Genomic DNA, 23,935 nt, shown 5'->3' with positions numbered 1-23,935 from the left:
GGGGGGGGGGGGGGGGGGGTCTGAAACCTCACCACAAATCACTAGGGGGAGGGGGGGTTAAAAATTTGCTAAAAAAAACATCACGTGATTAATGGACGACCCCATACCAGTTACCAAATGTACAAGACAAATAAAAATTACTCTTTTCGACATCAACAGTTTTGTCAGTAATCTGACTGATGAAGTACTTTTAATAACACAGATGAATTAGAGGAATACTTATTAGGTATAACGTGAAGAGTAACACAGTGTACTGTTCAATTTATTGCATTTGATTTAGGTTTGACGATAATTTTAATTATCAACTCAACTATCTGCTATTATAAATATTTTAAAAGTGCAATAATAAAAACAGACCTCTACAAAAATCTCTGAACGTTTATGAGCCAAGCACAAAATCTAGACCAGGCCGTGATGAACTTCAGTCTAGCCAGTGGCAGGGAACTTGCACTCAAACACACAAAGCAACATCTGGTCTGCCCATTCTCTGCCGGTAACTGTACGTGTGCAAGCTCCTGCAGTTGGAATCATATTGGAATCATGGCTTCCAAGCGAGAGCGTAATGCATCATGTTCAAGTATTTGAGACAAAACTAGAAGTATTTACGGCATGCACAATGTTACGAAGGCCACACGTATGTTGGTGTACACTTTAGTTTTAAGCAAGTCAACTGTATGCACAATCGTACGAAATAAGGACTCTATCAAACTTTTATAAAAGTCTGATGCTGTTGGTTGTACTAGAGGGAATATATTTGACATTAGATACCGGAACAGGAATGAACAGATGATTCACATAGAAAAGGTCGTTAAATGTGGTGCAATGAAAAAAATATCACGGGCCTGACAGGATTGGTGTGAACCAAGTAGTGACACACGAATAAGCACTTTAATTCTTGAATAAATATAATGTAAATATCTGGACAGTAGTATCGGTTTAACTGCCAGTAAAGGATGGTTTGGAAAATTCGTGGAAAGGTACGCAACGTGAGTTGACGGTCACGCCCAGGCAGGCAAGCCAACCTGCAGACTGACGAGTACATAACCACCTATCTCTCATTATGCAGTGTTGTCTTTGTCACACAAAGTATTCGATGGTAGGGTTATAAAAATAAATGGTGCAACATATTTATTGAGTGTTATTCTACGCATTTATATTACATAAAGAATTTTTTCCTAAACATTTTGGAACACATTAAGTAACTTAGCCTTGCTATTTATGGAGACTAATGCGTCAAAATACGTGATTTTGAATAACATGAAACATTTTTAGGAATGTATTAGTCATGCTAAGTGAGGGATTGGTGTATACAGAAAGTTTTCAATAAAATATATTTTTGACATTATTATGTTTATCAACCCCCTTCTCATAGTCAAAATTCTGCAAACACAAGTTCTTAATTTCGGAGGGAGGGGGGGGGAAGGCGGGGGGGGGGGGAATGCGGGGGGGGGGGGGGGAGGATCTATACTCATGACAGCCACCATGGATACTAATAGGTAGCCTACCTATTAAACATTCTCAAAGCTATGACTGCCAAATTTCAGAAGTCACTTTGTAATTTTAATAACTGGAACAAAAAATTTTCAAACGTAATCTAAAGCTGTACTGTGGTCTCTATTGTGACTCCATAAGTAACACCTTTTTTTTTATAACATTTGGTGCAGTATTTTTTCACCCAAAAATGAGCACAGTAAGGGGTGCACTGACTAAAGAGTCCAACCGTTGGCTTTGACCTTAATGTGATATGCACACACCTTGTTATAAGGACCCTCCCAATCACTTTTTTTTTTTAATTTTAGGGAAAGGAAGGGGGTCACAAACCAATTTTTAAAACTCTGGATTAACACAGATAATTAACATAAATCGTCACACCCAAGTTTGATAAAACTCTGGATTAACACATATAACATCAATCAAATGCACATTTCATGGGAAATTTTGCCATTTTGCATGTTGTATGAAACAGGGATACCTATCTAGCAATTTTTTTTTTAAAATTGATACTATTCAAGGACTTGTAACATTACTAAAAAAGTTAAATCATTATAACTAGGACTCAAATAATTCCCAAGAACATAGTTAACATGTTCACACATTTTGTCTGCCTGCATTTATTTAAAAAAGCATGTTTTAAGATACAGAAGACCTAAAAAAACAGTTGTTTAGCTGTGTATTACAACTAATGTGGACTCTTAAATTATTCCCTAATGTTATCCTTCAGTCAAGAAGATATCAAAATATGTGAATCACTTGTCCTAATATTGTGGGGTTATTAAATAAATTTGGTAAATCCAGTTTCTGGAATCTGTTGTTTTGTTAATAACCAAGGTGAATAGAATGGTATATTTTTTGTCCACAAGAAGTCAGAAAGTCCAAAGCATATATACTTTAAAGATGTTTCTGACAATGAAAAATTTTGTCAAGTACTTAGGTAGGCCTACTATTTACTATTCACTGTTTACTGCAAAAAAACTTGTACATTTCTGCCTGTTAACAACTTTTTCCAGTAACCCCACAATATTAGAACAAGTGATTCACTTTTTTGTTTACATTTTCTTGACAGAAAGGAAACAGTTCACAAGAATTTATAAGTGTTAATATTTAAATTCAAACAACTATGAAAAGAAAAAAAAATCTTCATTCAGTGATGCCTGGTGTTGGCATATATACTGCAGAATTGAAGAACCAGATTAAATATTGACAATGTTTTCCAAGAACATACAGAATAAATGAGTATACTATTCAGCAATTAAATTATTTTATGTTTTAATATAATAGTATAAAATGTTTTAATAATAAACAAATATGCACACAACTTTCAGTTTACAAATTTATTGCATTATAAAGAAATGTATGATAGAGGAAATTATATTCATAAATATTGTGAACATTAACAATACAGGCTAAATGTGCATAGTTTGAGTATTTTTAACTAAGACACTCAACTTTAAAAACCTACTTAACCTACATATTACATGCCAAAATGTAAGATATAACTACAGATTAATTAATAAATTAAATTACAAAAGTTATATTTGTTAAAGTGTTGATAATAAACTACTATTAGTTCAAGTTCTATATTTATTAGAAACAAATATAAATCTTAACCTTATTTTATATCACTTTACTTACATATTTGAATACTAGTATATTTTTCAAACTAATTTACACACAAGAACATATATTTGATAAGTTCTGGCTGTTTATCTGCTAGACATATTATCATTTAATTTATCCTGCAAATGCAATTAATTTTCGCAGACGACAGTGGCTACCTGCCATGCTGAACATAATTTTTTTGCAGTTTATCCGTTAACTAAAGAACTAAGTAAAAAAAAATTCAAAATGCATTGCACGTTGTTTCATCACTCACCCTCTCTTGCTTTTAAATACACCGTATTTGCGACGATATTCTCTAATTCCATGAGTTCCAGTTTGAATTATTCCCCGAACCCCGGGCCGATATCGACCCTTTCCCATCAAAATGTTTACTTCAGTCGGGGTGTGGTGGAGCGGGTAAAATGGCGACCAGGACCTTCACCTGAAAAGTCAGTTTTAAATATTCCTAATTACAATCACAGGCTATGGTGTAGTACGATCTCACAACTTATCAACTACTATTCTACTATTCTTACTACACGTTCATTCACTGCTCAACACTGCGTATTTACCTCCTGAGGGGGGGAAAAAACTTTGAACAAAAGAGTACTGATCTTACATGCGAACAATACTGCCACCTTGATAGCAGCAATAGTGATGCAAGTGCCGAATGGCAAGGCCCTCAACCGAATTACCTAGTCAGCAAGTACCGGTGCATCTTCGGATAGGGAATTGTTCATCTTCCTATTCGACAAAATAAAAATGTCTGAACATGTTTGAATAATCAAAGGTAAATAGTCTCATTAAAAATAGTTTTTCCTCATTTTTACCATGATTTTATTAGCTTGGCTTGTATGGATGTATGAATGGACTATGTAATAAAATCTTTCCGTTCAATTTTTACTACCCACTTTTCGACGTCCGAATGTGTTTAATTTTGGATACATATAAAGAACCTCTGACAAGCCAATTTTTTTGATAAGTTAAGACCTTTGTGTTAAGAGGTTGTTTGGGGGGGCTGGGGGGGGGGGGGGGGTCGGAGGGTCAAAAAACCACGATTTTCGAGCTGTGGGTAATAGTCAGTTTTTTTTGTGTACCCATGAAGTCGGGGCATTGTGGGAATTGGCCCCGGGGTCGACTGTTACCCGAAATTTCGAAAATGATATAACTCAATGCCTTTTCGATTAGGAGTGTTTCCGATCCAAAAAGTCGAGTTATGGTGGAAAATGTGCTCGGGGTGTGACTATCTCCCCCTCGGAACGGAACGGAGGCGTAATGCCCCTAAATTACTAAATATTTCCAAAATGTAGTATTTTTGAGTTAGAGTGTTTCCGAGGTCAAGTTATGGTCAAAAATGTACCCGAGGTTTGTTAATGGCAATATGGGTACTATATCTGAAACTATATGGCCACTCCTCCGGCATGATCAAGTGTATGATACGAACATTCCATCAGTTCGTGTTGATTTCGGCACAGATGGTGTACATATAATTAAACCAATGGCCAATAGGTTTACAACTAAATACATCTATGGTACTGCTGAAAAGCAAATGTTGTTGCCATTAATAGTGAGTTGGGCATCTACCTTACATAAAATACAAGGCAGCACCGTAGATTATACAGTTGTTTATTTGGGATCGCGTCTCTTTGCTGTCGGGCAGGCAGGCTTATGTATTAATTCTTAGTCGCGTCAAGTCACTGGATGGTCTACAAGTAGAAGAACTTGAATGTTATAAGATAACACGAAAAGTTCCATGTAATGTTGACGCATTAGCTGAAATGACCAGATTACGTGAACATTAATGACTAATTTTAAGTTCATTGTAATAAATAAATACCTAATCACTCATACATATTTAGTATTTTTCATTTGTTTCAATTTCTCATATTCAATATTTTTATTTTATTTTGAGACTAAAAAGATTAAAATAAACTTATATTTTAAAAAACAAAACAAAAAAATTGGTTGTCTGTAAAGTCGGATTACGGACGATAGTTCAACGTGACAACGTCATAACAAAACATTGATGAAATGATTGCATACTTTTATGAATAAAATTGAACCATTTTTATTGAATTATCACTACTTTGTATGGATACAATGAAGGAGTGAAATGAAATCTACAATTTAATTGATAAATCTACTTTTATTTGCACTCATTAATTCAAATATGTTTATTACTTTAACGAAGAGATTATTTTAACTAAAACTTGTATACATGTTTGCTATTTAACTTCTTCCAATCTGTGTTATTCTGTTAAGGATAGGACGATGATAGGAAAAGTAGGAAACGAATGAGAGTGTTTCAAGTTTAATGTGCCTCGAAACAGTCAAATCGATGGTTGTTCCAATCTAGTGGAAGAGAGATAGATGCGGCGCAAGCGTACAATGAGTGTAACGGGACACAGCGTAACGGGATAATTTTTCGTGCGTGCAGCCGGCGTTCATCGATTTATTAGACGTTGCCATGTCAAAAAACGCTTTTATCGTTGAATGAACTAAAAATTAAAAAATAAAATTTAGGTTTGTTGTCCAACAGCCAAATAATGCACCACAACTCTGTGTAACTAAAAGCGTGGGGTGCTCTCTTCTTTCATTTTTCGTAATGTCTATATTCTAAAATTAGTGGTATAAAATTTAAGACCTATGATACCGAGCACCCCCTGGACGTATATCTCGGGAGGAGGGGGGGGGGTTGGTCAGGGGGCCCGGGCCTCCTGGAATTAAGAAGCCCCTCACTAACGGAGGCCCTGCCTGCACTTGCAAAAACGTGACTGTGAAACGTATTTGATGTCAAAACTATGTCTTATGGAAAACTTTCGGTATATTTTTAATTTTTCTTCTTGTTGCATGCAGGCCAAAATAAGGGGCAGTGGACAGCATACGTGCACCGCATTCAAATATGATATGTCGGTTAACCCCACGTGCAAAATTCTGGCCGCCCCCCCCCCCCCCCCCCATAAATTTCCGCAGGCCCCACTTGCGAATCCTGCAGACTTGCGCGCCTGAAGCACCCCATTACTAATTTTAAGTTCATTATTGTTAAGTTTATATATTCATTTTCGTCGTGACTATATCCTAAAAAATTGGAAATGGCTATATCCTAATATTTAGTAAGCTTAATGACTATTTCCTAAAAAAAGTGATAGAAAAATCTATTACAAATCTTGTTTTTACTGATATTGATATAAAATTTAAGACAAATTATATCAAGCATCCTACGTTCAGTGGCGGATCCAAGGGGGGCACCAGGGGCAGGTGCCCCCCCCCCACCCGAAAAACCAGTTGTCTGCTACATTAATATTGCCGACAAAAATGATTGTTTCTGAAACCAATAAAATATTTTGATATAATTAATGAATTTCTTGGAGAATCATAAAATCTGGTGGTTGGATGTTATGTGTAGTGTGAGTAGATTAAATACAAATTTAGTAATTTTAAGACATTTTTTCTCTGGCTACTCTGAAATCCTTGAGGCGAACCTCTGGATCCGCCACTGCATTTAAGGCAGGCATTAAAGAAACGGGGTGGGATATTATTGCCTTTTTGAGATCCTTGTACTATCTTTTCAAAGATACTCCTTCTCGGCGGGCAATATACACAATACTTTCATCATCCACAGTGTTTCCCATGAAGTTTTGTGAAGTTAGGTGGCTCGAAAGCAACAAGGTTGCACAGAGGGCGATTGACATTCTACCGCACATCTCTAAGTTTGTAAGTGGTGTCTCTCAGGACACAATAACGTGCTTCGAGGTCAGCGCTCTAGCAAGAGTACTTATGCTTTGCGTGAACGCGCAGAGCTACATGCTCGGCTCCCAGGCTTCGAGCATTTCCGCGCGTGAGTGGCCCTCGGCAGGCCTCAGGTTTCCCCGTGTGTGACATCTTAGCCCTCCCCCCGCATGGTAGACTCTTTTCTACTCTGTCCAACACTTCATCCAGACCATCCTCTTGTCTCCTGTCAATTCCTACACGTAATGCATGCCAATTTGCATCCCGCATGAATGTGCCCAGGGTTTTCCCTGTGTCTATGCAGGTTTTACCTGGGCCCAACCTATCTCTAGTTATAGTGAGGGGAGTTAGTCATGGCGCCAATCGCTGCCATGGCTGGCCAATCCCCCTCCTAGCACATGATGCATGCGACCCTCTCCCTGCATGGCTAATCCCAGCATGACTAGGCGTATAGGCTTCGGCCTGAGACGCACCTAGGTCCCTCCCTAACCCGGACCCCTCCAAAATACACTTAGTTTTAGTTAGGTTAGGAAAAAAAAATCTTAGCCCTCGGTGCACGACATTTGAGAAGGAGGGAGGGGTTTAGTCATTTCGTGAATGCGGCGGAACTGAAAGGAACGGAAAAGTTCAACAACCACGGTGCTGCCATCTGTGCCGGATGGCGCGAACCAAAGTTCACAAAGACATCGGCAGTATTTTACTAAAAATTCCTTGGCGGAAATCAGGTACGAAGCAGGGATTAATTTTATTTTCTTCAAGATTTTTTCCCCCCCTCCTTTTATCGGAGTAGTTTCGTTGTAAAGTTTTAAACTTTCGCTCTGCAAATCGAATGATTCTAGAGTCGACGTAGCTGCTCTGGCAGCGAATTATAGCGGTGGGTGCGGGAACTACGCGTGGTTCGCGTCAGCAAATGTAGTTAAATACACAATTTGCTTATAATATAATTATATATATAAAGCTCGGCATTATTTTTTTTAAAAATTCTACGTTAAAATTAGTGTCCGAATTTCGTATTATAAATGTTTTATTGCATCATCAGGACACATGAATTTGCTCGTTACCGAGGTTAGACGTCGCACATATCTGGAGAGTACTGAAATACTCGATCACTTATTTGATTGTTCCAAGCGTCCGGCGGCAAATATGATTTTCCGGGCGGAAGTGGGCCCAATTAACGACTTCCTGCGGCTGTTCAGCGAGGTACTGAGGCTGGGTTCATAAACTTTGCAAGAAACAAAACACAAGAGCGTAATAACGCCAGGCGTTAACTAGTGCCAGAAAACATAGGTAGTTTATAAAAGCAAAAAAAAATAAAAAAAAATCCCCAAGATTTGAAATTTTAAAACTGTAGAAAAAATTTTCTTTAACGTGTTTCTTTCCATAAATAATAATAAAAAAAATTCTCACGTAAAATTGTGACATTCTTAACAGTTTGATTTAAAAGAATGAAACGGTTATAAAGTGAAAATTTGATTTGTGCGATGAAAAAAAAAACATCTGAAACTTTAAAAGTGTTCGGAACACTTCATTTCAAATATATGGTGCGAAAACGCTAGCCGAAACGCGTGGATGCTGAAAGTTGAACGTTCCTTGTGTAGCGGTTTTTTTTTTTTTTTTTTTTTTTTTTTCGTCTTGCGCGGTTTATAAACGGAGATTTGAAAACTTCGGTATTTAATTTTTCTCGTCTTGAGTTCCTTGCGTTCTTGCGTTTCTGGCGATTTTGAAAGCCCGGACTTAGCCTATTTGTTTTTTTGTTGGAAATTGGGATGGCGAGTTATAATCGCTATGGGACCCGAAACTTGCAACGGATTCGTTGAGCAAAGATTTTATTTCACGAATTTTTCTTGCTACAGATTCATTTTGCAATAGGCTAGACTCCAAACTCGTTCGTTCACCTTCATGCTGCTTCAGTGATTGGACCACCGTTTTACCTGAAGGACTCTGAGCCAATGCAAAACCCTCAACAAAAGGAGTATCGAATCACAAGCATCCCAGTTAACGGGTCAGTAGCCAATGAGCAGGTGTAATTTCCCGAGTACATAGAGGGTCGTGGAGTCTATCCTGGGGGTCATTGAGTCTAGCAAGCAACAGCCAATGAGCGGTGAGATAGGGCCTACTCGCTCTGGTATGTAGAGACTATCCTAGAGGTCACTGCTAACCGCGAGATTTTCCAGACACTTGTTATTCGACAGCTGTTCTCGCGAGAAGTAATTTTAGTCTTTACAGGCTATAATGCGATCAGGTTCTTTAATCAAAAGATAGAAAGAGGAATATCACCTCTAATTTATAAGAAAATCTTGTGAAAGCATCTATCATTTGATATAAAAAATCTTCTTACACCTTTGCACCATTTTTTTTAACGAGCAGAAACACTAGCACTAATCTGTTCAATTTTATAAATACAATTCGTCATGCATTATGTTACAAACAGAAAACATTATATTTTGATTTCACAAATACATTTGATACATGTCAACACTCCTTGATTCTACAAAAGCTTTCTGCATTCGGTCTTGATCACGCGTATACTACATGGTTTTCAAATTATTTATCTGACAGATTGATCATGATAAGAATTGCCAACTGTTTAGCTGATAAATATCGTGATATTTCTGGTGTTACACAATATGGATAATTAATATTAGATTCTCAGGTCTTGATTTACAGTTTACGCTGACGATCTTAAACTAACATAAAAACAATTAAAAATAGTTTTGACCGTTTAAAAATTCAAATGGATATTAATTCAATTTTTAGAAAAAAGGTGTGACGTTAACGCTATGTCATTTAACATTGGTAAACATTCACAAGAAAAACAATTAAACAATTTCATACTTATTTAGTAAATGATGTAAAATTAAAAGTGTTACCGAAATGTATAAGCTTGATTTTGCTTCTCGATTGAAAAATAATTTTTATCAACATATTGACAATCTGTTTGTAAAACATCTCGTTTACTGGACCTGATAAAGTATACAAATAAATATACAACAACTTCTGATTTTAAATTATGCCTTTAATTTATGCCCTTGTAAAATCCAATTCAGAATATGAATTGGTACTCACTCAATCACGGAAACCAACTCTTAGCGTTTAGAAAAAAATACAAATTAAATTTTGCAAGATTATTTCTTAAAGATATTATGACGTATGTCCTTATATGTGTACTTTTTTCTTAAGTATTTTTTTTTCCTTTCAGTTTTAGATTGCTTTGAGGTAAGAGATAATACGTCCCTAAAATTTCCATCCTAATGCGATAAAAACGAGATATTTTCTTCTCCAAGATTATATCATACTGTTGTTAATGCGGTGCAGTAAATATTTTGTTCCTTTTATAAAACCTCATAAACGTTGTCTCAAAGTTTTATTATAGTATCGTATTTATTTACCTTTGTAACATTGGCCAAAATTTTACTAAACATTTGTCAAACCTGTTAGGCATTTATGTTTGCAATCATTATTTTGATAATTACTGTAAGTTGCTAGAAATGTCTAGTATCTAAAATATTTATTTATTTTCATTACTGTTCTTTTGTTGTAATCGTCTCCATATTATGCATTTGTACGGATTTCCTCTCTAATTTTTTTTTTTTGTATTTGTACAGTGCCAGCCTGTTTTGGACAATTTATGTTGCACAGCATTAAAAATACATAATTTAAATCCTATTCATAGTACTTCTCGCTGAACTAATCCTGAACGGATTTACCTGTGTATATTTGCATTGCGTCTGAGACAGTTTCAGCGTTATCTAGCCGTCGTGATATAAAGCTTATCTCATCCTGTGCGCGCAAACCTTCGTCACCAGATTTAGTGAAATATTTGAGTGTTTCGTAAGCTGTCAACCACGCAATCGTTTGTCTACCACTTAGGGCATTTCTAGGGGCTTGTATTGTTCGTGAAAAAAAACCCTGAACGTCTACTAGACTGCAACAAGGTATACCCGCATCAGCGGTTTCTTCCTTGTGATTGGCGGCCGTCTGCGCGACCGAGCCACTCAGGACGCGTTTGATTCCGCACTGACTTAATGAGATTGGTGTTGTAACAATCGACATGTACCTGAAAGAAACGTAACACATACGGTGCTACATTTTTTTGACTTTCAGCTAGTCTCGGAATCTTTTCGCGAAATATGCATGCCCCTAGGCATTATTTCTAAGAGGAACGCAAAACTTGCGTGTTTATCGGGCAAACAGGCTAAGCTGCAAACTCACTTGAAAGACAGATCGTATTGTACCTCTGACTATAGTTACAGCCGATGAGCAGCGAATTAATTTTTTTCCCACCTCAGAGTCCATACAAGAGATTACTAAACCCGTGAAATTGGTTCAGTCCCTAGCTACCTGTAGGAATAAGATTCTATGGTGTATCGTGATAAAACCATTTTTTTTTTATTTATTTGATTTGGTTTTATGTCCATCCTACAGCTGGAGGCCATTTACAGAATAACTAGGGGCAGGCATTTTTCGCGAAAAGATATGAACACTTATAGACTGCAACAAGGTATAACCGCACCTGTGGTTTCTTCCTTGTGATTGGTGGCCGTCTGCGAGAGAAGTCGTTGCCTTATTCGGCAGAGCCATTCAGGACGCGTTTACTTCCGCACTGAATCACTGTGATTGGTGTTGTTACAATCGATATGTACCTGGAAGAAACTCACCCGATCACGAAACACAGACGATGCTACAGTGTTTTAACTTTCATCTAGTCTCGAAATCTTTTCGCGAAATCTGCATGCCCCCAAGAATAACACACAAAAAAACATACATTAACAAGCAAAAACACACAAATTGCACAAAACACTTAAAAATAACATAACACCGAAAAACATGCCAATCCATACTATATAATATCGAGAAGCAAGTTAGTAAAAACTGTTAAAATTTTTCACCTTAGATCTACGCAGAACGAACGCTGGTAGCAAATTATCCAGGGATCTGCGTAAATTTACAGACACTGGGTTTATTAACTTTGAACATGAATCCAAAATAATTTTCTTGTTATATTAATAAAAAAAATTAAAAAATGTGTCAAGTCTACAGTAAGAACATTTTTTTATATTTCTCCAAGTGTGTGTTTACTTTTGTTTAGAACGATACCTACAACTGGGGGAGTCGAAACACGACGCATTTTCTACAAAAATTCAGTTTTTTTTTTTTTTTTTTTTAACTCACGAAGAACTCTTAGTTTATTTGAACCAAAAAAAAAAAAAAAAAAAATTCTTCGTTGGAAAGTCCGTAAATTCATTGTTATTTCTAACAGTGTTCACGGGCACCGAGAATATCCCCCCCCCCCCCACCTCTCCCCCCAAAACAAACCAGTTACTACTGTCTCGTCGTTGTTAGTCCACTTTGTCCGTCTGCGAATTAATACCACCAATTCTTTCTACGTAATTTTCTGTGCTGTCTATGTTTTATATGTGCTCTGATTTTCGCTTGTTTTCTTGTCTGTTATTGAGGTTTTTTTATGACATACATTGTAATCAGCAATTGTGTATGTCCTAAACTACATATGTACATATCAATCTCCCCTATTTCAAGAACCATTTAAAATAATTTAAAAAATCATGTTTTATTTGGTATTTTAAACCCGTACGTTTGCAAAAAAAAAAAAATATTTGAAATAAAATTACATATTTTTTCGTAATAATCTCAAAATATCAAGTGTGGTATGTATGGAGTATTTAATTTCATAGCGAAATTATTATATCCACTAAACTGAAGGAAATTATAAGAAAATTAAAATTGAAATCTCTTGTTGAAGGATATTTTACTTAGTACAAAATATTTTTTTTTGACGGAAATAAACATACACAATCATTAAATGAACTTTTAATACTGTAACAGTTAAAAAATAATACATGTTTTATACTATTACACGTAGAAATATTACGCATCCAAAATATTTAAAACACCGTATTACAAATTTTAATTGCAATTAAAATTACATATAATTAAATAGCGATGTCACTGCGATGTTCACAAAACCTTCTGTGGTTGTGTACTCAAAGAAGTTCATGTTTAATAATCCCGATGATTTAATTAAGTTTCTGAGGGTTTCATTGTATAAAACAAAACATTTATGCTCCTGCTAATTTCTCATTTATGCTCCTGCTTAACCCTGATGGAAGCTATTACCAAATATTCTGTATTCAGGAGTACTGGAAACTCCAATAAAATATAGTTGTATTCAAATACATAATGTGAATATTTCTAAATAAGTAAGCAAATCTCACAAAACTAGTGTCATCTAAATTCTTAGTCTTCACAAACTGATCGTTTTCAGGTCAGTACTATCATTATCTGAAATTCCGGCGATGTCAGTATGAAAATGTATCTTTTAATTTGACATATCCAAACACTGTCATAACTTTAGTACTTAATTTAAGATTTTGAAAACGCCTATTTGCAAACAGTTGTTTGAATAGCTTTACAGTATTAACTGCGCATATTAAACACGGTAAAACAAACGAAAGCCAAAAGTGATATAAAATAGTTAACTTTTCTGTGGCTTTAAAACCAAATAAATAAATGTTTATACAATAACTTTATTCTTGTAAGCACACACATATTTTAACTAAACACAGTCTTTTAATATCTAACATTTATGTCAAAATAACTTTACCACCGACAGTGCAAGGTTTTTACATATTTTTTACTAGTCTATATTTCTATATAATTATTGTACAGCGGGACTGTAAGTTTGTTTGCAGAAAATAAACTAAAAAATTGCCAGACTAGTTATACAAATTATATTTCACTGTTATGAAATTACATAATTCATGCTGAACGAACAACATAAGAACACATAAATTTGTTCGTTACCGAGGTTAACTGTTACTACAGTAAACTCGTGGAATAACATCATGTCAGTGTTAAGAAGACTGCAAGTATCCGCTCTACCACTCTGGTTCTGGGGTAGGGCGCCTGCCTTGTGACTTGTAGGACCCGGGTTCGCGCCCCCGCTCCTCCAAGGCGGATTGCCCAGACAAAATGGTGGCATTTTCTCTGGTAGGAATACAATCCCTTGTAACAAGTCAGGCTACCAAAGAAACGGTGGGTGGAACAGAAAAAAACCTTCCAGGTGGCTTCCAAATGGGGAGCCCGTTTCTTTTCTTGGGATCCCCATGCGGTGGCCATTCCGGAGGTTTCTCCGGGGGAACGGAGTTTTGCAAAAATATTTTTATTTTATTTTTGTAGCGTTTTAGTTTTTAGTAACTGTAGCATTATAATTCCACCATGTTATAAATAAAGCTCAAACAAACAATTATTTATTTATTTATTTTGTACATAAATTATTTGAATTAAGTTTGTATCAGTCAGTGAGTGGTTGTATACCGATGTTGTGTGTTCAACGATTTATCGGTATATATTTTCTTGAATTATAATTGACAGTTAAATTTTAGTCACTAACCCTTGACCAATATCTTTATTATGTAGTATTTTCTAAGTATTCGACGAAAAAATATTTATAGACACATGCATTTTATTCCTAAAAAATATTATTTCTGAAAAACCACATAGTTTTCAATCAGGAAGATCGTTTTAACACACTCACGTATATTTATTTCAACATTTGATACTTTCCAACACAATCTTATGATTAAAAAATTATCAATTTTAGGCCTCGTCAAGCAATGCGTGGTATATATAAATTTTAATTATCTTACAAATAGAAGCTTTTCAGTCAAATTTACAAATGAAATTTCGTGGTATTAGATGTTCCGTATAGTAGTAGTTTATCTCAACTACTCTTTAGTATTATAAAATGAATTCCAACTGTAATCAGAATTGATCAAGAAAAGATGGCGATGAAAAAAAAATTTAATTGGGAAATATGTTTGTGAAACTATTCAGCAATATATTTCAGCTGTCCAGATCTAATTTTCAAGTTGACAAACGTATCTGAATTATTGTATAACCTTTAGTAAAAAAAACTAATTCAATTAATCAGAATTATCACATAGTAAGTAATGACATTAAACGTGGTGTCCTCTTTTAAGACCTTCGAATTATATTGTATGTCAAGGTTTTTTTTCCACCAACATGTAGATAATACTATTAGCAACATATGAAGATCTTAAGGTCTTATTAAATTTATAACTTTCTCTGCATCAACCAAATTAGTAAAAGTAATTAAAATTAGTAAAGAATTTATAGTATGCAGAAAAAAGTTCTTAAATTAATATTTAAAAATTTCAGGCATTTAAACATGTCTTTCACACAAACTTCACATGCATGCTTCATGTATTTAATAACATAAGTATATGTGTATTTATGACTTGTTTGGAATAAATCGTCAAATAATTGACTTTAGAACCAAATATTAATAACTATCAAATATAAAACAAAAAATATGAAATGTTCAGTGTCTCTAAGCAAAATCATGACTTAAAATTTTAATTAATTGTAAAGGTCGGAGTTCTAACGCCAGATTTACAATAGCTATAGAGACCGGAAAAATTTCGTGATAGGCTAAAATACAAATCGTTATACCTCAGTGCTGCCTCGGCTATTGGTTCACAACTCACCTGGATGACTCTGGGCCAATGAGAAACACCCAACCAAAGCTTTATCGAATCACATGCTGCTACGCTGGAACGTCTCACAAGACAGCAGCCAATGAGTGGGTGGCATTTGACCGAGTGTACGTAGAACTATGGAGTTCATCCTACAGGTCATTGAACCCGCGAATTTTTCCGGTCCCTAACAATAGCCCATTGCTAGGGATAGGAAAAATTCGCGGGTTCATTTCGCGACAGGCTAAAATACAAATAGTTACACCTCAGTGCTGCCTCTGCTATTGGCTCACAACTCACCTGGATGACTCTGGGCCAATTAGAAACGCCCGACCAAAGCTTTATCGAATCACAGGCTGCTACGTTGGGACGTCTCACAAGACGGCAGCCAATGGGTGGGTGGCATTTGACCGAGTGTACGTAGAACTATGGAGTTCATCCTGCAGGTCATTGAACCCGCGAATTTTTCCTATCCCTACCCATTGCCTACGTCCGTCATCCGGCTGTCAATCACGTGACCTACAGCCAATAAGATAGCCAGAAAAAATTCATCCCTCCATCCGTCAAAAGCTTGGTAACTTCATACTTTTGACGGATGGACGGGTGAAATTATAACCTCCAAATGCCATCTAGGTGATTGCGTGTGAAATCTTATTATATTAGAAGGCATAAAAGTTCGTTTGGTTGTTTAGCTGCTTCTTTGTTTCTTAACTTTACTTTGAACACTTTCCAAAAGCGGTTTTTTTTTCCAAACAAAATTAGTCAGACGTGTATTAATTGCGTGGTAACTCTGGAAATGTGAAAATATATACCAAAAACGGGGGGGGGGGGGGGGGATGCGTTTACTGAGTTAAAGTAGGGACCGGAAAAATTTGCGGTTTCGATGGCCTTCAGGATAGACTGCACATTCCCCTGTACACTTGGGCAAATAATGCAAGTTCATTGGCTGCCGACTTGTGAGTCGTCTCGGCTGGTTTGTCTGTGATTCGATCCTTCTTTGGTTGAGGTTTTATAACTAGTTGAGATTCGTCCAGATGAACAGTAAGCCAATAGCTAAATCATTTGAGACGTATATGTATTTGAATTCTAGCCTATCGCCGAATGAATCCACGAATTTTTCCGGTCTCTAGTTATAAGTAGAGACCTGCAATATTCGCGGATTCATTTCATGATATGCTACAATTCAAATAATTATACCTTAGCGCTGCTTCTGCAATTGGTTCACTGTTGATCTGGATTAATGAGGGCCAATTAGAGACCCTCGCTCATAGAAGTGTCGAATCACAGACACTCGGTCGAGACGACTCACAAGTCAGCAGCCAATGAACAGGTGGCATTTGCCCGAGTGTGTAGATTGTAGTAGAGTCTATCCTGGAGGGACTGAACGTGCGAATTTTTCCGGTCTCTAGTTATAAGTTCTTAGTTTATATGATTGTTCAGCTAATATTATTGCATAGGATAATTTTTCCCCCCAAAAAATTTTAGGTGTCAGCATTGAAACTGAATAATAATATTATGACGGACGAGCGAAGTGTTGTAAATCGCTCGACGGCTGATGGATGCGACGGACGCGACGGGCTATTGAGATTCAGGCTTAAAAAGTTTGCTATTCCCTGAGATTTTTTATCTAAACGTTACAGACAATTTTATTTTAAAATTCTGTTATAGAGAAGAATTATATAAAAAAAAATTGTTGTCTGTAAAGTCGGTTTACGGACGATAGTTTAACGCAACAACGTCACAACAAAACATTGATGAAATGATTGAATACTTTTATGAATAAAATTGAATCATTTGTATTGACTTATCACTATTTTGTATGGATACAAAGCAGGAGTGAAATTAAATCTACAATTTGATCGATTAATTTACTTTTATTTGCACTCATTAATTCAAAAATGTTTCTTACTTTAACGAAGCGATTATTTTAACTCTAACTTCTATACACGTTTCCTATTCAACTTCTTCCAATCTGTGTTATTCTGTTAAAGGATAGGACGATGGTAGAAAAAAGTAGGAAACGAACGGGAGCGCTTCAAGTTTAATGTGCCTCGAAAAAGTCAAATCGATGGTTGTTCCGCAATCGAGTGCTGAAAGAGAGATGGATGCGGCGCAAGCGTGCAATGAGCGTAACGGGACAATGAGCGTGACGGGGACAATGTGCGTAAAGGGGACGCTTTTTCCGTGCGTGCAGCCGGCGTTCGTCGATTTATTGGACGTTGTCACGTCAAAAAAATAATTGTCGTGTTGGTTGTAGATACTGTACTGTGCTGCGGCCTTGCTGCCAGGCTCCTCGAACTCACCGTCACCAGGGGATGTTGGCGTCGACGTCCACGGATGAGAAACCTCGCCGCTGCGTCGGGAAAGAGGAGGCGCCGGCCCTCAACTGGCGGGTCGACACACGGCGGCCCCCGTGCGCCAGGCGTCGCCGCCGCTGATAAGATACGGCCGTCTCGTGGGAAAGGCCTCAGCGTAGGACGGATGGAGTGGGGGAGAAGTGGTGGTGGTAGCAGCAGCTGTGCTCCTCTTCGGTCGTCAAGAGGCGCGGGACCCGGCCACTTTGCGGTCAACCGCAACGAGCAGAGACCAGAAAATAAAACCAAAATAACAATTCGCGGATTCATTTCGGGCTATATGCTAGAATCCAAAACGAATGTACCATTATCAATTTTTTTATCGCTTCTGTGGTTGGCTCACAGTTTATCTGAAGGATCTTCGAGCCAATAAAAAAATTTTTTTTTTGTCTGTAAAGTCGGTTTACGGACGATAGTTTAACGTGACAACGTCATAACAAAACATTGATGAAATGATTGCATACTTTATGAATAAAATTGAATCATTTTTATTTTAATAATTAAGAATAAATACTTGAAATTATACTAGTAATCAGATTTTTAAAATGCAAGAATAATTAACCTTTATTGCCGAAATTGTTGTTGTAATAAGCAATGAAAACCACATTAACTTTTCACTTTACTTTATAAACAGTCGATTGGAAGAGAGATAGATGCGGCGCAAGCGTACAATGAGCGTAACGGGACACTTTTTCGTGGGTGCAGCCGGCGTTCATCGAGTTATTAGACGTTGTCACGTCAAGAAAATCTTCAACCAAAAAAAAATTGAATTACAAGCATCCCGTTAGTAATTGTTTCCACAAAATTGTGATAATACACACTCACACCTAAGCTTTTAAGTTTGACGATGGTTTTTGGGTCTATGGACCATTAAACACCCAAATCACAAGGAAGAAACCGCTGGTGTGGGTATACCTTGTTGCAGTCTAGTAGGCGTTCAGATTTTTTCGCGAAAATTTCCTGCCCCTATCAATAGCCAATGAGCAGGTGGCATTTGCCTGAGTATGTAGGGGATTGTGGAGTCTATCCTAGAGGTCATTGGAAGCTGCGAAATTTTTTCCAGTCTCTAATAATAAGGCACCGGAAAAAAAATGCTGGTTCAATTAGCTTCAGGATGAACCTCACGTCCATCCACATATACTAAAAATAAATATCATCTGCTCATTGGCTGAACACTTAACACACACACACACGGGGTGAGTCTGTTCGACCGACTAACTTCGTCTGCAGGTTCATCACGACAAAATAAGTTTAAAATCTCTTTACCACTTATGTTTTAGACGCTAGAGGACTTCCCAAATCTTGTATGCAATTTTGAAGTTGTAGCTGAACGAAACAGCTATTATTAGGGGCAGGCAATTTTCGCTTAAGGATCTAAACGCCCATTAGACTGCAATACATCAGTATGCCTGCGCCATTCAGTTTTTTCTCCTTGCATTTGGCGGCCGTCTGCAAACGAAGATATGCCCTTACTTGACCGGGTCAATCAGGATACTTTTGGCTTCCGCACCGAATTACTGTGATTGGTGTTCTAAAAGTAGACCTGCACCTGAAAGAAACTCGCCCAATCACGAAACACAGACGATGCTATAGTGTTTTAACTCTCATCTAGTCTCGAAATCTTTTCGCGAAATCTGCATGCTCCTACTAATAAGAAAATAAATGTTGCAAAGGCCTATCAAACAGTAAAACTTTTCTTGCTATTAATCACTAGAGACCGGAAAAATTCGCAAATTCATTTTGCGGTAGGCTAAAATACAAATAGTTATACCTCAGTGCTGCCTCTGCTATTGGCTCACAACTCACCTGGAGGACTCTGAGCCAATGAGAAACACTCAAACATAGCTGTATCGAATCACAGGCTGCTACGTTGGGACGTCTCACAAGACAGCAGCCAATGAGTGGGTGACATTTGACCGAGTGTACGTAGAACTATGGAGTTCATCCTACAGGTCAGTGAACCCGCGAATTTTTCCGGTCCCTATTAATCACGTTATCAACTGGTGCAGCACTTTCGAGACCGCAGAAACGCAGGCTGGCTTCGTGGTGCGGTTGAGAAACGCATGCGTCCCGCCGGTGACGTCAGAAGTTCCTTCCTCTCCACCTCCCCCCCTCGAACACTCACACACACACACACACTGCTCACGTATTCTTTGTCCTTCGCCCGCGTAGACGTTGACGACGTCTTTTAACCCGACCTCTTCTTGAGGCGGTTGACAGATTTACGATCCGCGGCGCGCGCAAATATTTTTGTGCTGGTTACATGCGCGCGCCGCGCAGCATCTCTCTCTCTCTCTCTCTCTCTCTCTCTCTTTCTCTCTCTCCCTCCCTCTCTCTCCCTCCTTCGCTCCCTGCTCCCCCTATGGCTGCCACGGTACCACGCTACATGATACAGCTGCTGGTTCGTAATCTCTCCCCCCCTGCCCCTTTTCATTCTATTGCCCTATTGCCTCCACATCATGAATTTGTATTATAACAATTATTTTGGACATACGACATTGCTAGGGTCATGTATATTTCGCGAAACGATTCCGAGACTAGCTGGAAGTTAAAACACTGCGGCACCGTCTGTGTTTCGTGATTGGGTGAGTTTCTTCCACTGTACGTGTCGTTTTGTTACAACACCCAATCACAGTAATTCAGTGCGGAAGCAAACGCGTCCTGAGTGGCTCGGTCAGATAAAGCAAAGCAATGACTTCTCTCGCAGACGGCCGCCAATCACTAGGAAGAAAACGCTGGTGCTGGTATACCTCGTTGCAATCTAATAGGCTTACAGATTTATTCGCGAAAAATGGCTGCCCCTAGACATTGCTATGGAGCGGGAAAAAAAATTCGCAGATTCGTGCCGCGATAGGCTAGACTCCAAACTCGTCCACCTGAATTATGTTTCAGTGATTGGACCACCTTTTACTTGAAGTACTCTGAGCCAATGAGGAAACCCTAAACAAATAAAGTATCGAATAGCAAGCATCCCAGTTATACAGATGTCACGAGTCAATAGCCAATGAGCAGGTGTAATTTGTCCGAGTACATATTGTCCCCCCCTCCGATGGAATAATAACGTCACTCTCTTAAGGAGCTCTCTTGCGCTTGAAAAATCGTAACTGTAAAATGGGAATGATTAACTTATAGTAGAGACCGGAAAAATTCGCGAATTCATTTCGCGATAGGCTAAAATACAAATAGTTATACCTCAGTGCTGCCTCTGCTATTGGCTCACAACTCACCTGGATGATGCTGGGCCAATGAGAAACACTCTTACCAAAGCTTTATCGAATCACAGGCTGCTACGTTGGGACGTCTCACAAGACGGCAGCCAATGAGTGGGTGACATTTGACCGAGTGTACGTAGAACTATAAAGTTAATCCTAGAGGTCATTGAACCTGCGTTTTTTTCCGGTCCCTAACTTATAGTTAGGGGCAGGCACTTTTCGCGAAAAGATGTGAACACTTATTAGACTGCAACAAGGTATACCCGCACCTGTGGCTTCTATCTTGTGATTGGCGGCCTCGCAGCCCCCGATGCACCAGTCGCCGCACACGTCATCCGGTCATCGCTCGCCGAGGGGATCACTAACCCTCTAATGTCGGTGGTCGTCTCTCGGGGCGTGCGCATCTCTCTCGCGGGCTGTTGGCTGGGAGTTCCCTGCGCCCTATTGGGTAACCGAAGGCTGGCAGTGCGTGTTGGTTTTGTGTGCGTGCTGGGGGCGGCCTAGCAGCGCCAACTGCTACCGACCGCGTCCCGCGGGTGGCGGATACGGGAGCCCAGCCCGAGAGTTGCAATCTCGCTGGGGTGGCTGCGAATAACCAATAGCAGTCCGCGGACCAATGGCCGGCCTGTGGAGTCGTTATCACGGCTGTCGGGGTGAAAGGTAGCCTGAATGCAGCTCGGCGCGTGGCAGGAAGCAGCTTCGTCGGCGAAGGCATGCAGGGGAGCTCGATGTGCTGAAAAAATGCGAAGTGTAGACGAACTGCGGGCTGGAACTTGCGGAGCTGTGAACTGCTGCGCGCGCAACGGAATTGAAATGCATCGGAACTCTGAAGGAAGACATCAGGAACCTCCAGCTGGGGCTGCTGTAGGTGTGGCAGCAGTAGCCTCGAGCGGCGCGACCTTCAACCGTCTAGGGGATTTTGGGTGGCGAGGTTGGGTCCCTCCCCCCACCCTGGCTTGAGAAGTACTGCTGTTGACCTGAAGAAGGAAGATGAAGATGGCGCAACGTCAGGCTGCCTTTCGCTCCGAGAGCCAGCAGTTCGAGCCGGTTTACTGGCTCGTCTGCCCACTCTGTTTTAACTGTGGCTGCCTGGGCAGCTGTGGCTGGGCTGACGTGAAGTCGCCCGCCCCTGGGGGCGCATGCGCCCCTGGCTAATAATAACCCAGGAGCTCCCAACTTAAATGCGGGCCGCAAGGCCCAAGCTCCCAACTCCACCAAGGTTGATTTTCAGCCCCTCCAACTCTTCTTACCTGGACCCTTCTTCCTCTTGTCCAGTAGTTACCTGCTTGCGTAATTCATGTTAATTGATCCCCGCATGAACCGGCCCAGGGTTTTCCCTGTGTCTATGCAGGTTTTACCTGGGTCACACTTAGCTAGCTTTTAAGCTAGGCGACCAATGGGGCGTCAGTCATGGCGCCAATCGCAGCCATGGCTGGCCAGTAAACCCCAATAAGCACATGATGCACGCGCCCTTGTCCTGCATGGTTAAAAACCCGCATGGTAGAGTGTATAGGCTTCGGCCTGAGACACACTTAGGTCCTCCCCTAACCTGGACCCTCCCCTACACACTTAGATTAACTTAGGCTAGGAAAAAAAATCACTCTCTAATTACACTGGCTTGGAGGATGGCGTCACCACTTTTATAACCCTTAGCATCCCTCCCCGCTTCTGGAATGGTCTCGCACCCGACTCCCGAATCTCCCAGAACAGTGGCGTCCTAATTCACGCCACTCCACGCGGCGGTCTCCAGGAGCCCGCAGAACGTTCCAAATGGGCGGCTCAGTGTCAAGGGGTGCGAAGGGGGAGGGGGGTAGCGAGGAAGAGCAGCTAATCCACCGATGTATGCGCTAGTGTCAATTTTTATTAGTGTCATGGAGTGCGAGAAGAGACAATGGAAACATCTGGTGTTGCAGCATGTATATGTAAATTGTTTATTGTATTGGACGGGCCGTCTGCCCTATTTGGCCCAGGCCCATTCAGGACGCGTTTGCGTCCGCACTGGATGGCTGGTGATTTGATTCGTGTGCCCGTAATCAGACATGCAACTGAAGGAAACCCAACCACTCACGAAACACGCAGCTGGTCTCAAAATATTTTTAAAAAAAATGCAAGGTTGACTAACACAGACAATGGGCAATATTCTTTAAATTAACAAAAATAAATAAAAATCTGAAATATTACCTTATTTTGACAACTCAAAAAAAGTTACGTTTGAAACATTTTTGCTTCATAAAAATCTATAGAAATTGTAAAGGATTGGAAAACATTTTGTGGTTTCTACAGTCAATGTTTTGCATTCTATGAGCAAATGCCACATGTTTATGTACGTGTAATTTTTTTGCGAAACGATTTAGAGACTAAAGCTGCAAGTTAAAACAACTTAGCATTGTCTCTGTTTGATGATTGGCAGAGTTTCTTTCAGTCACTTGCTAACTGTCCGTACACGAATCACAGCCGTTCAGTGCGGAAGCAAACGCTTCAAGAGTGGTCCGTTTCAAAATAGCGCAGTGACTGATCTATCAGACTGTCGCCAATTACATACAAGGAAGAAACCCCCTGGTGTGATGAGCGTTCAGATTGTTAACGCGGAAAATACACGGCCCCCCACGCATGTTCATTCTGCTGACTTGTGATACGTCACACGTGGTTAGCCTGTGAATCGATCATTTCCAAGTAGCGATTCCCTCAAATGATCCGGAGTCCTCCGGACAAACTGTGAGCCAGAAGCAGCAGCAACTCAAAAAGAACACGTACTTAATTCTAGCCTATCGCGAAGTTAATCTGCGAATTTATTCCGATCTCTGCACATTGTTAAAAACATTTTCACCTTCAATTAGCGAAGAACGCTGGTTCCAATCTACCAAGGGAGTTGCGAAAATTTACGGCTGTCTTCGTGAATTTTCGGACACCGAGTTCGCTTACTATGGACATGAATCCAAAAGAATATCCTTGGTATATTAACAAAACTTTCAAATAGTGGTTAAATCCAAGTAAGAATAATCTTCTTTAGTCACAAGTGTGTGTG

The 23,935-nt window shown here is 39.1% G+C and overlaps 2 protein-coding genes across 2 annotated transcripts in view; one reads left to right on the top strand and one right to left on the bottom strand.

Annotated features, from left to right (window-relative positions):
* LOC134536467 (G protein-coupled receptor kinase 5) overlaps positions 1-19,926 on the bottom strand; it is a 59,865-nt gene extending 39,939 nt beyond the window's left edge. The window contains exons 1-4 of the mRNA XM_063376185.1: positions 19,845-19,926; positions 17,648-17,902; positions 11,342-11,471; positions 3,374-3,541 (exon numbers count right to left, since the gene is read on the bottom strand). Coding sequence (XP_063232255.1) covers positions 3,374-3,425 — 52 coding nt within the window. The 5' untranslated portion in view covers positions 3,426-3,541; positions 11,342-11,471; positions 17,648-17,902; positions 19,845-19,926. The remainder of the gene's footprint in view (positions 1-3,373; positions 3,542-11,341; positions 11,472-17,647; positions 17,903-19,844) is intronic.
* The window catches only part of LOC134536466 (lysyl oxidase homolog 3), a 46,849-nt gene continuing 40,573 nt past the window's right edge, over positions 17,660-23,935 (top strand). Inside the window, exon 1 of the mRNA XM_063376184.1 lies at positions 17,660-17,757. Coding sequence (XP_063232254.1) covers positions 17,660-17,757 — 98 coding nt within the window. The remainder of the gene's footprint in view (positions 17,758-23,935) is intronic.

Source organism: Bacillus rossius, chromosome 11 (genome assembly GCF_032445375.1).
Source record: "Bacillus rossius redtenbacheri isolate Brsri chromosome 11, Brsri_v3, whole genome shotgun sequence".
Classification (NCBI taxonomy): Eukaryota; Metazoa; Arthropoda; class Insecta; order Phasmatodea; family Bacillidae; genus Bacillus; species Bacillus rossius.
Note: the sequence above shows the minus strand (reverse complement) of the source record. Positions and strands in the feature narration are given on the sequence as shown.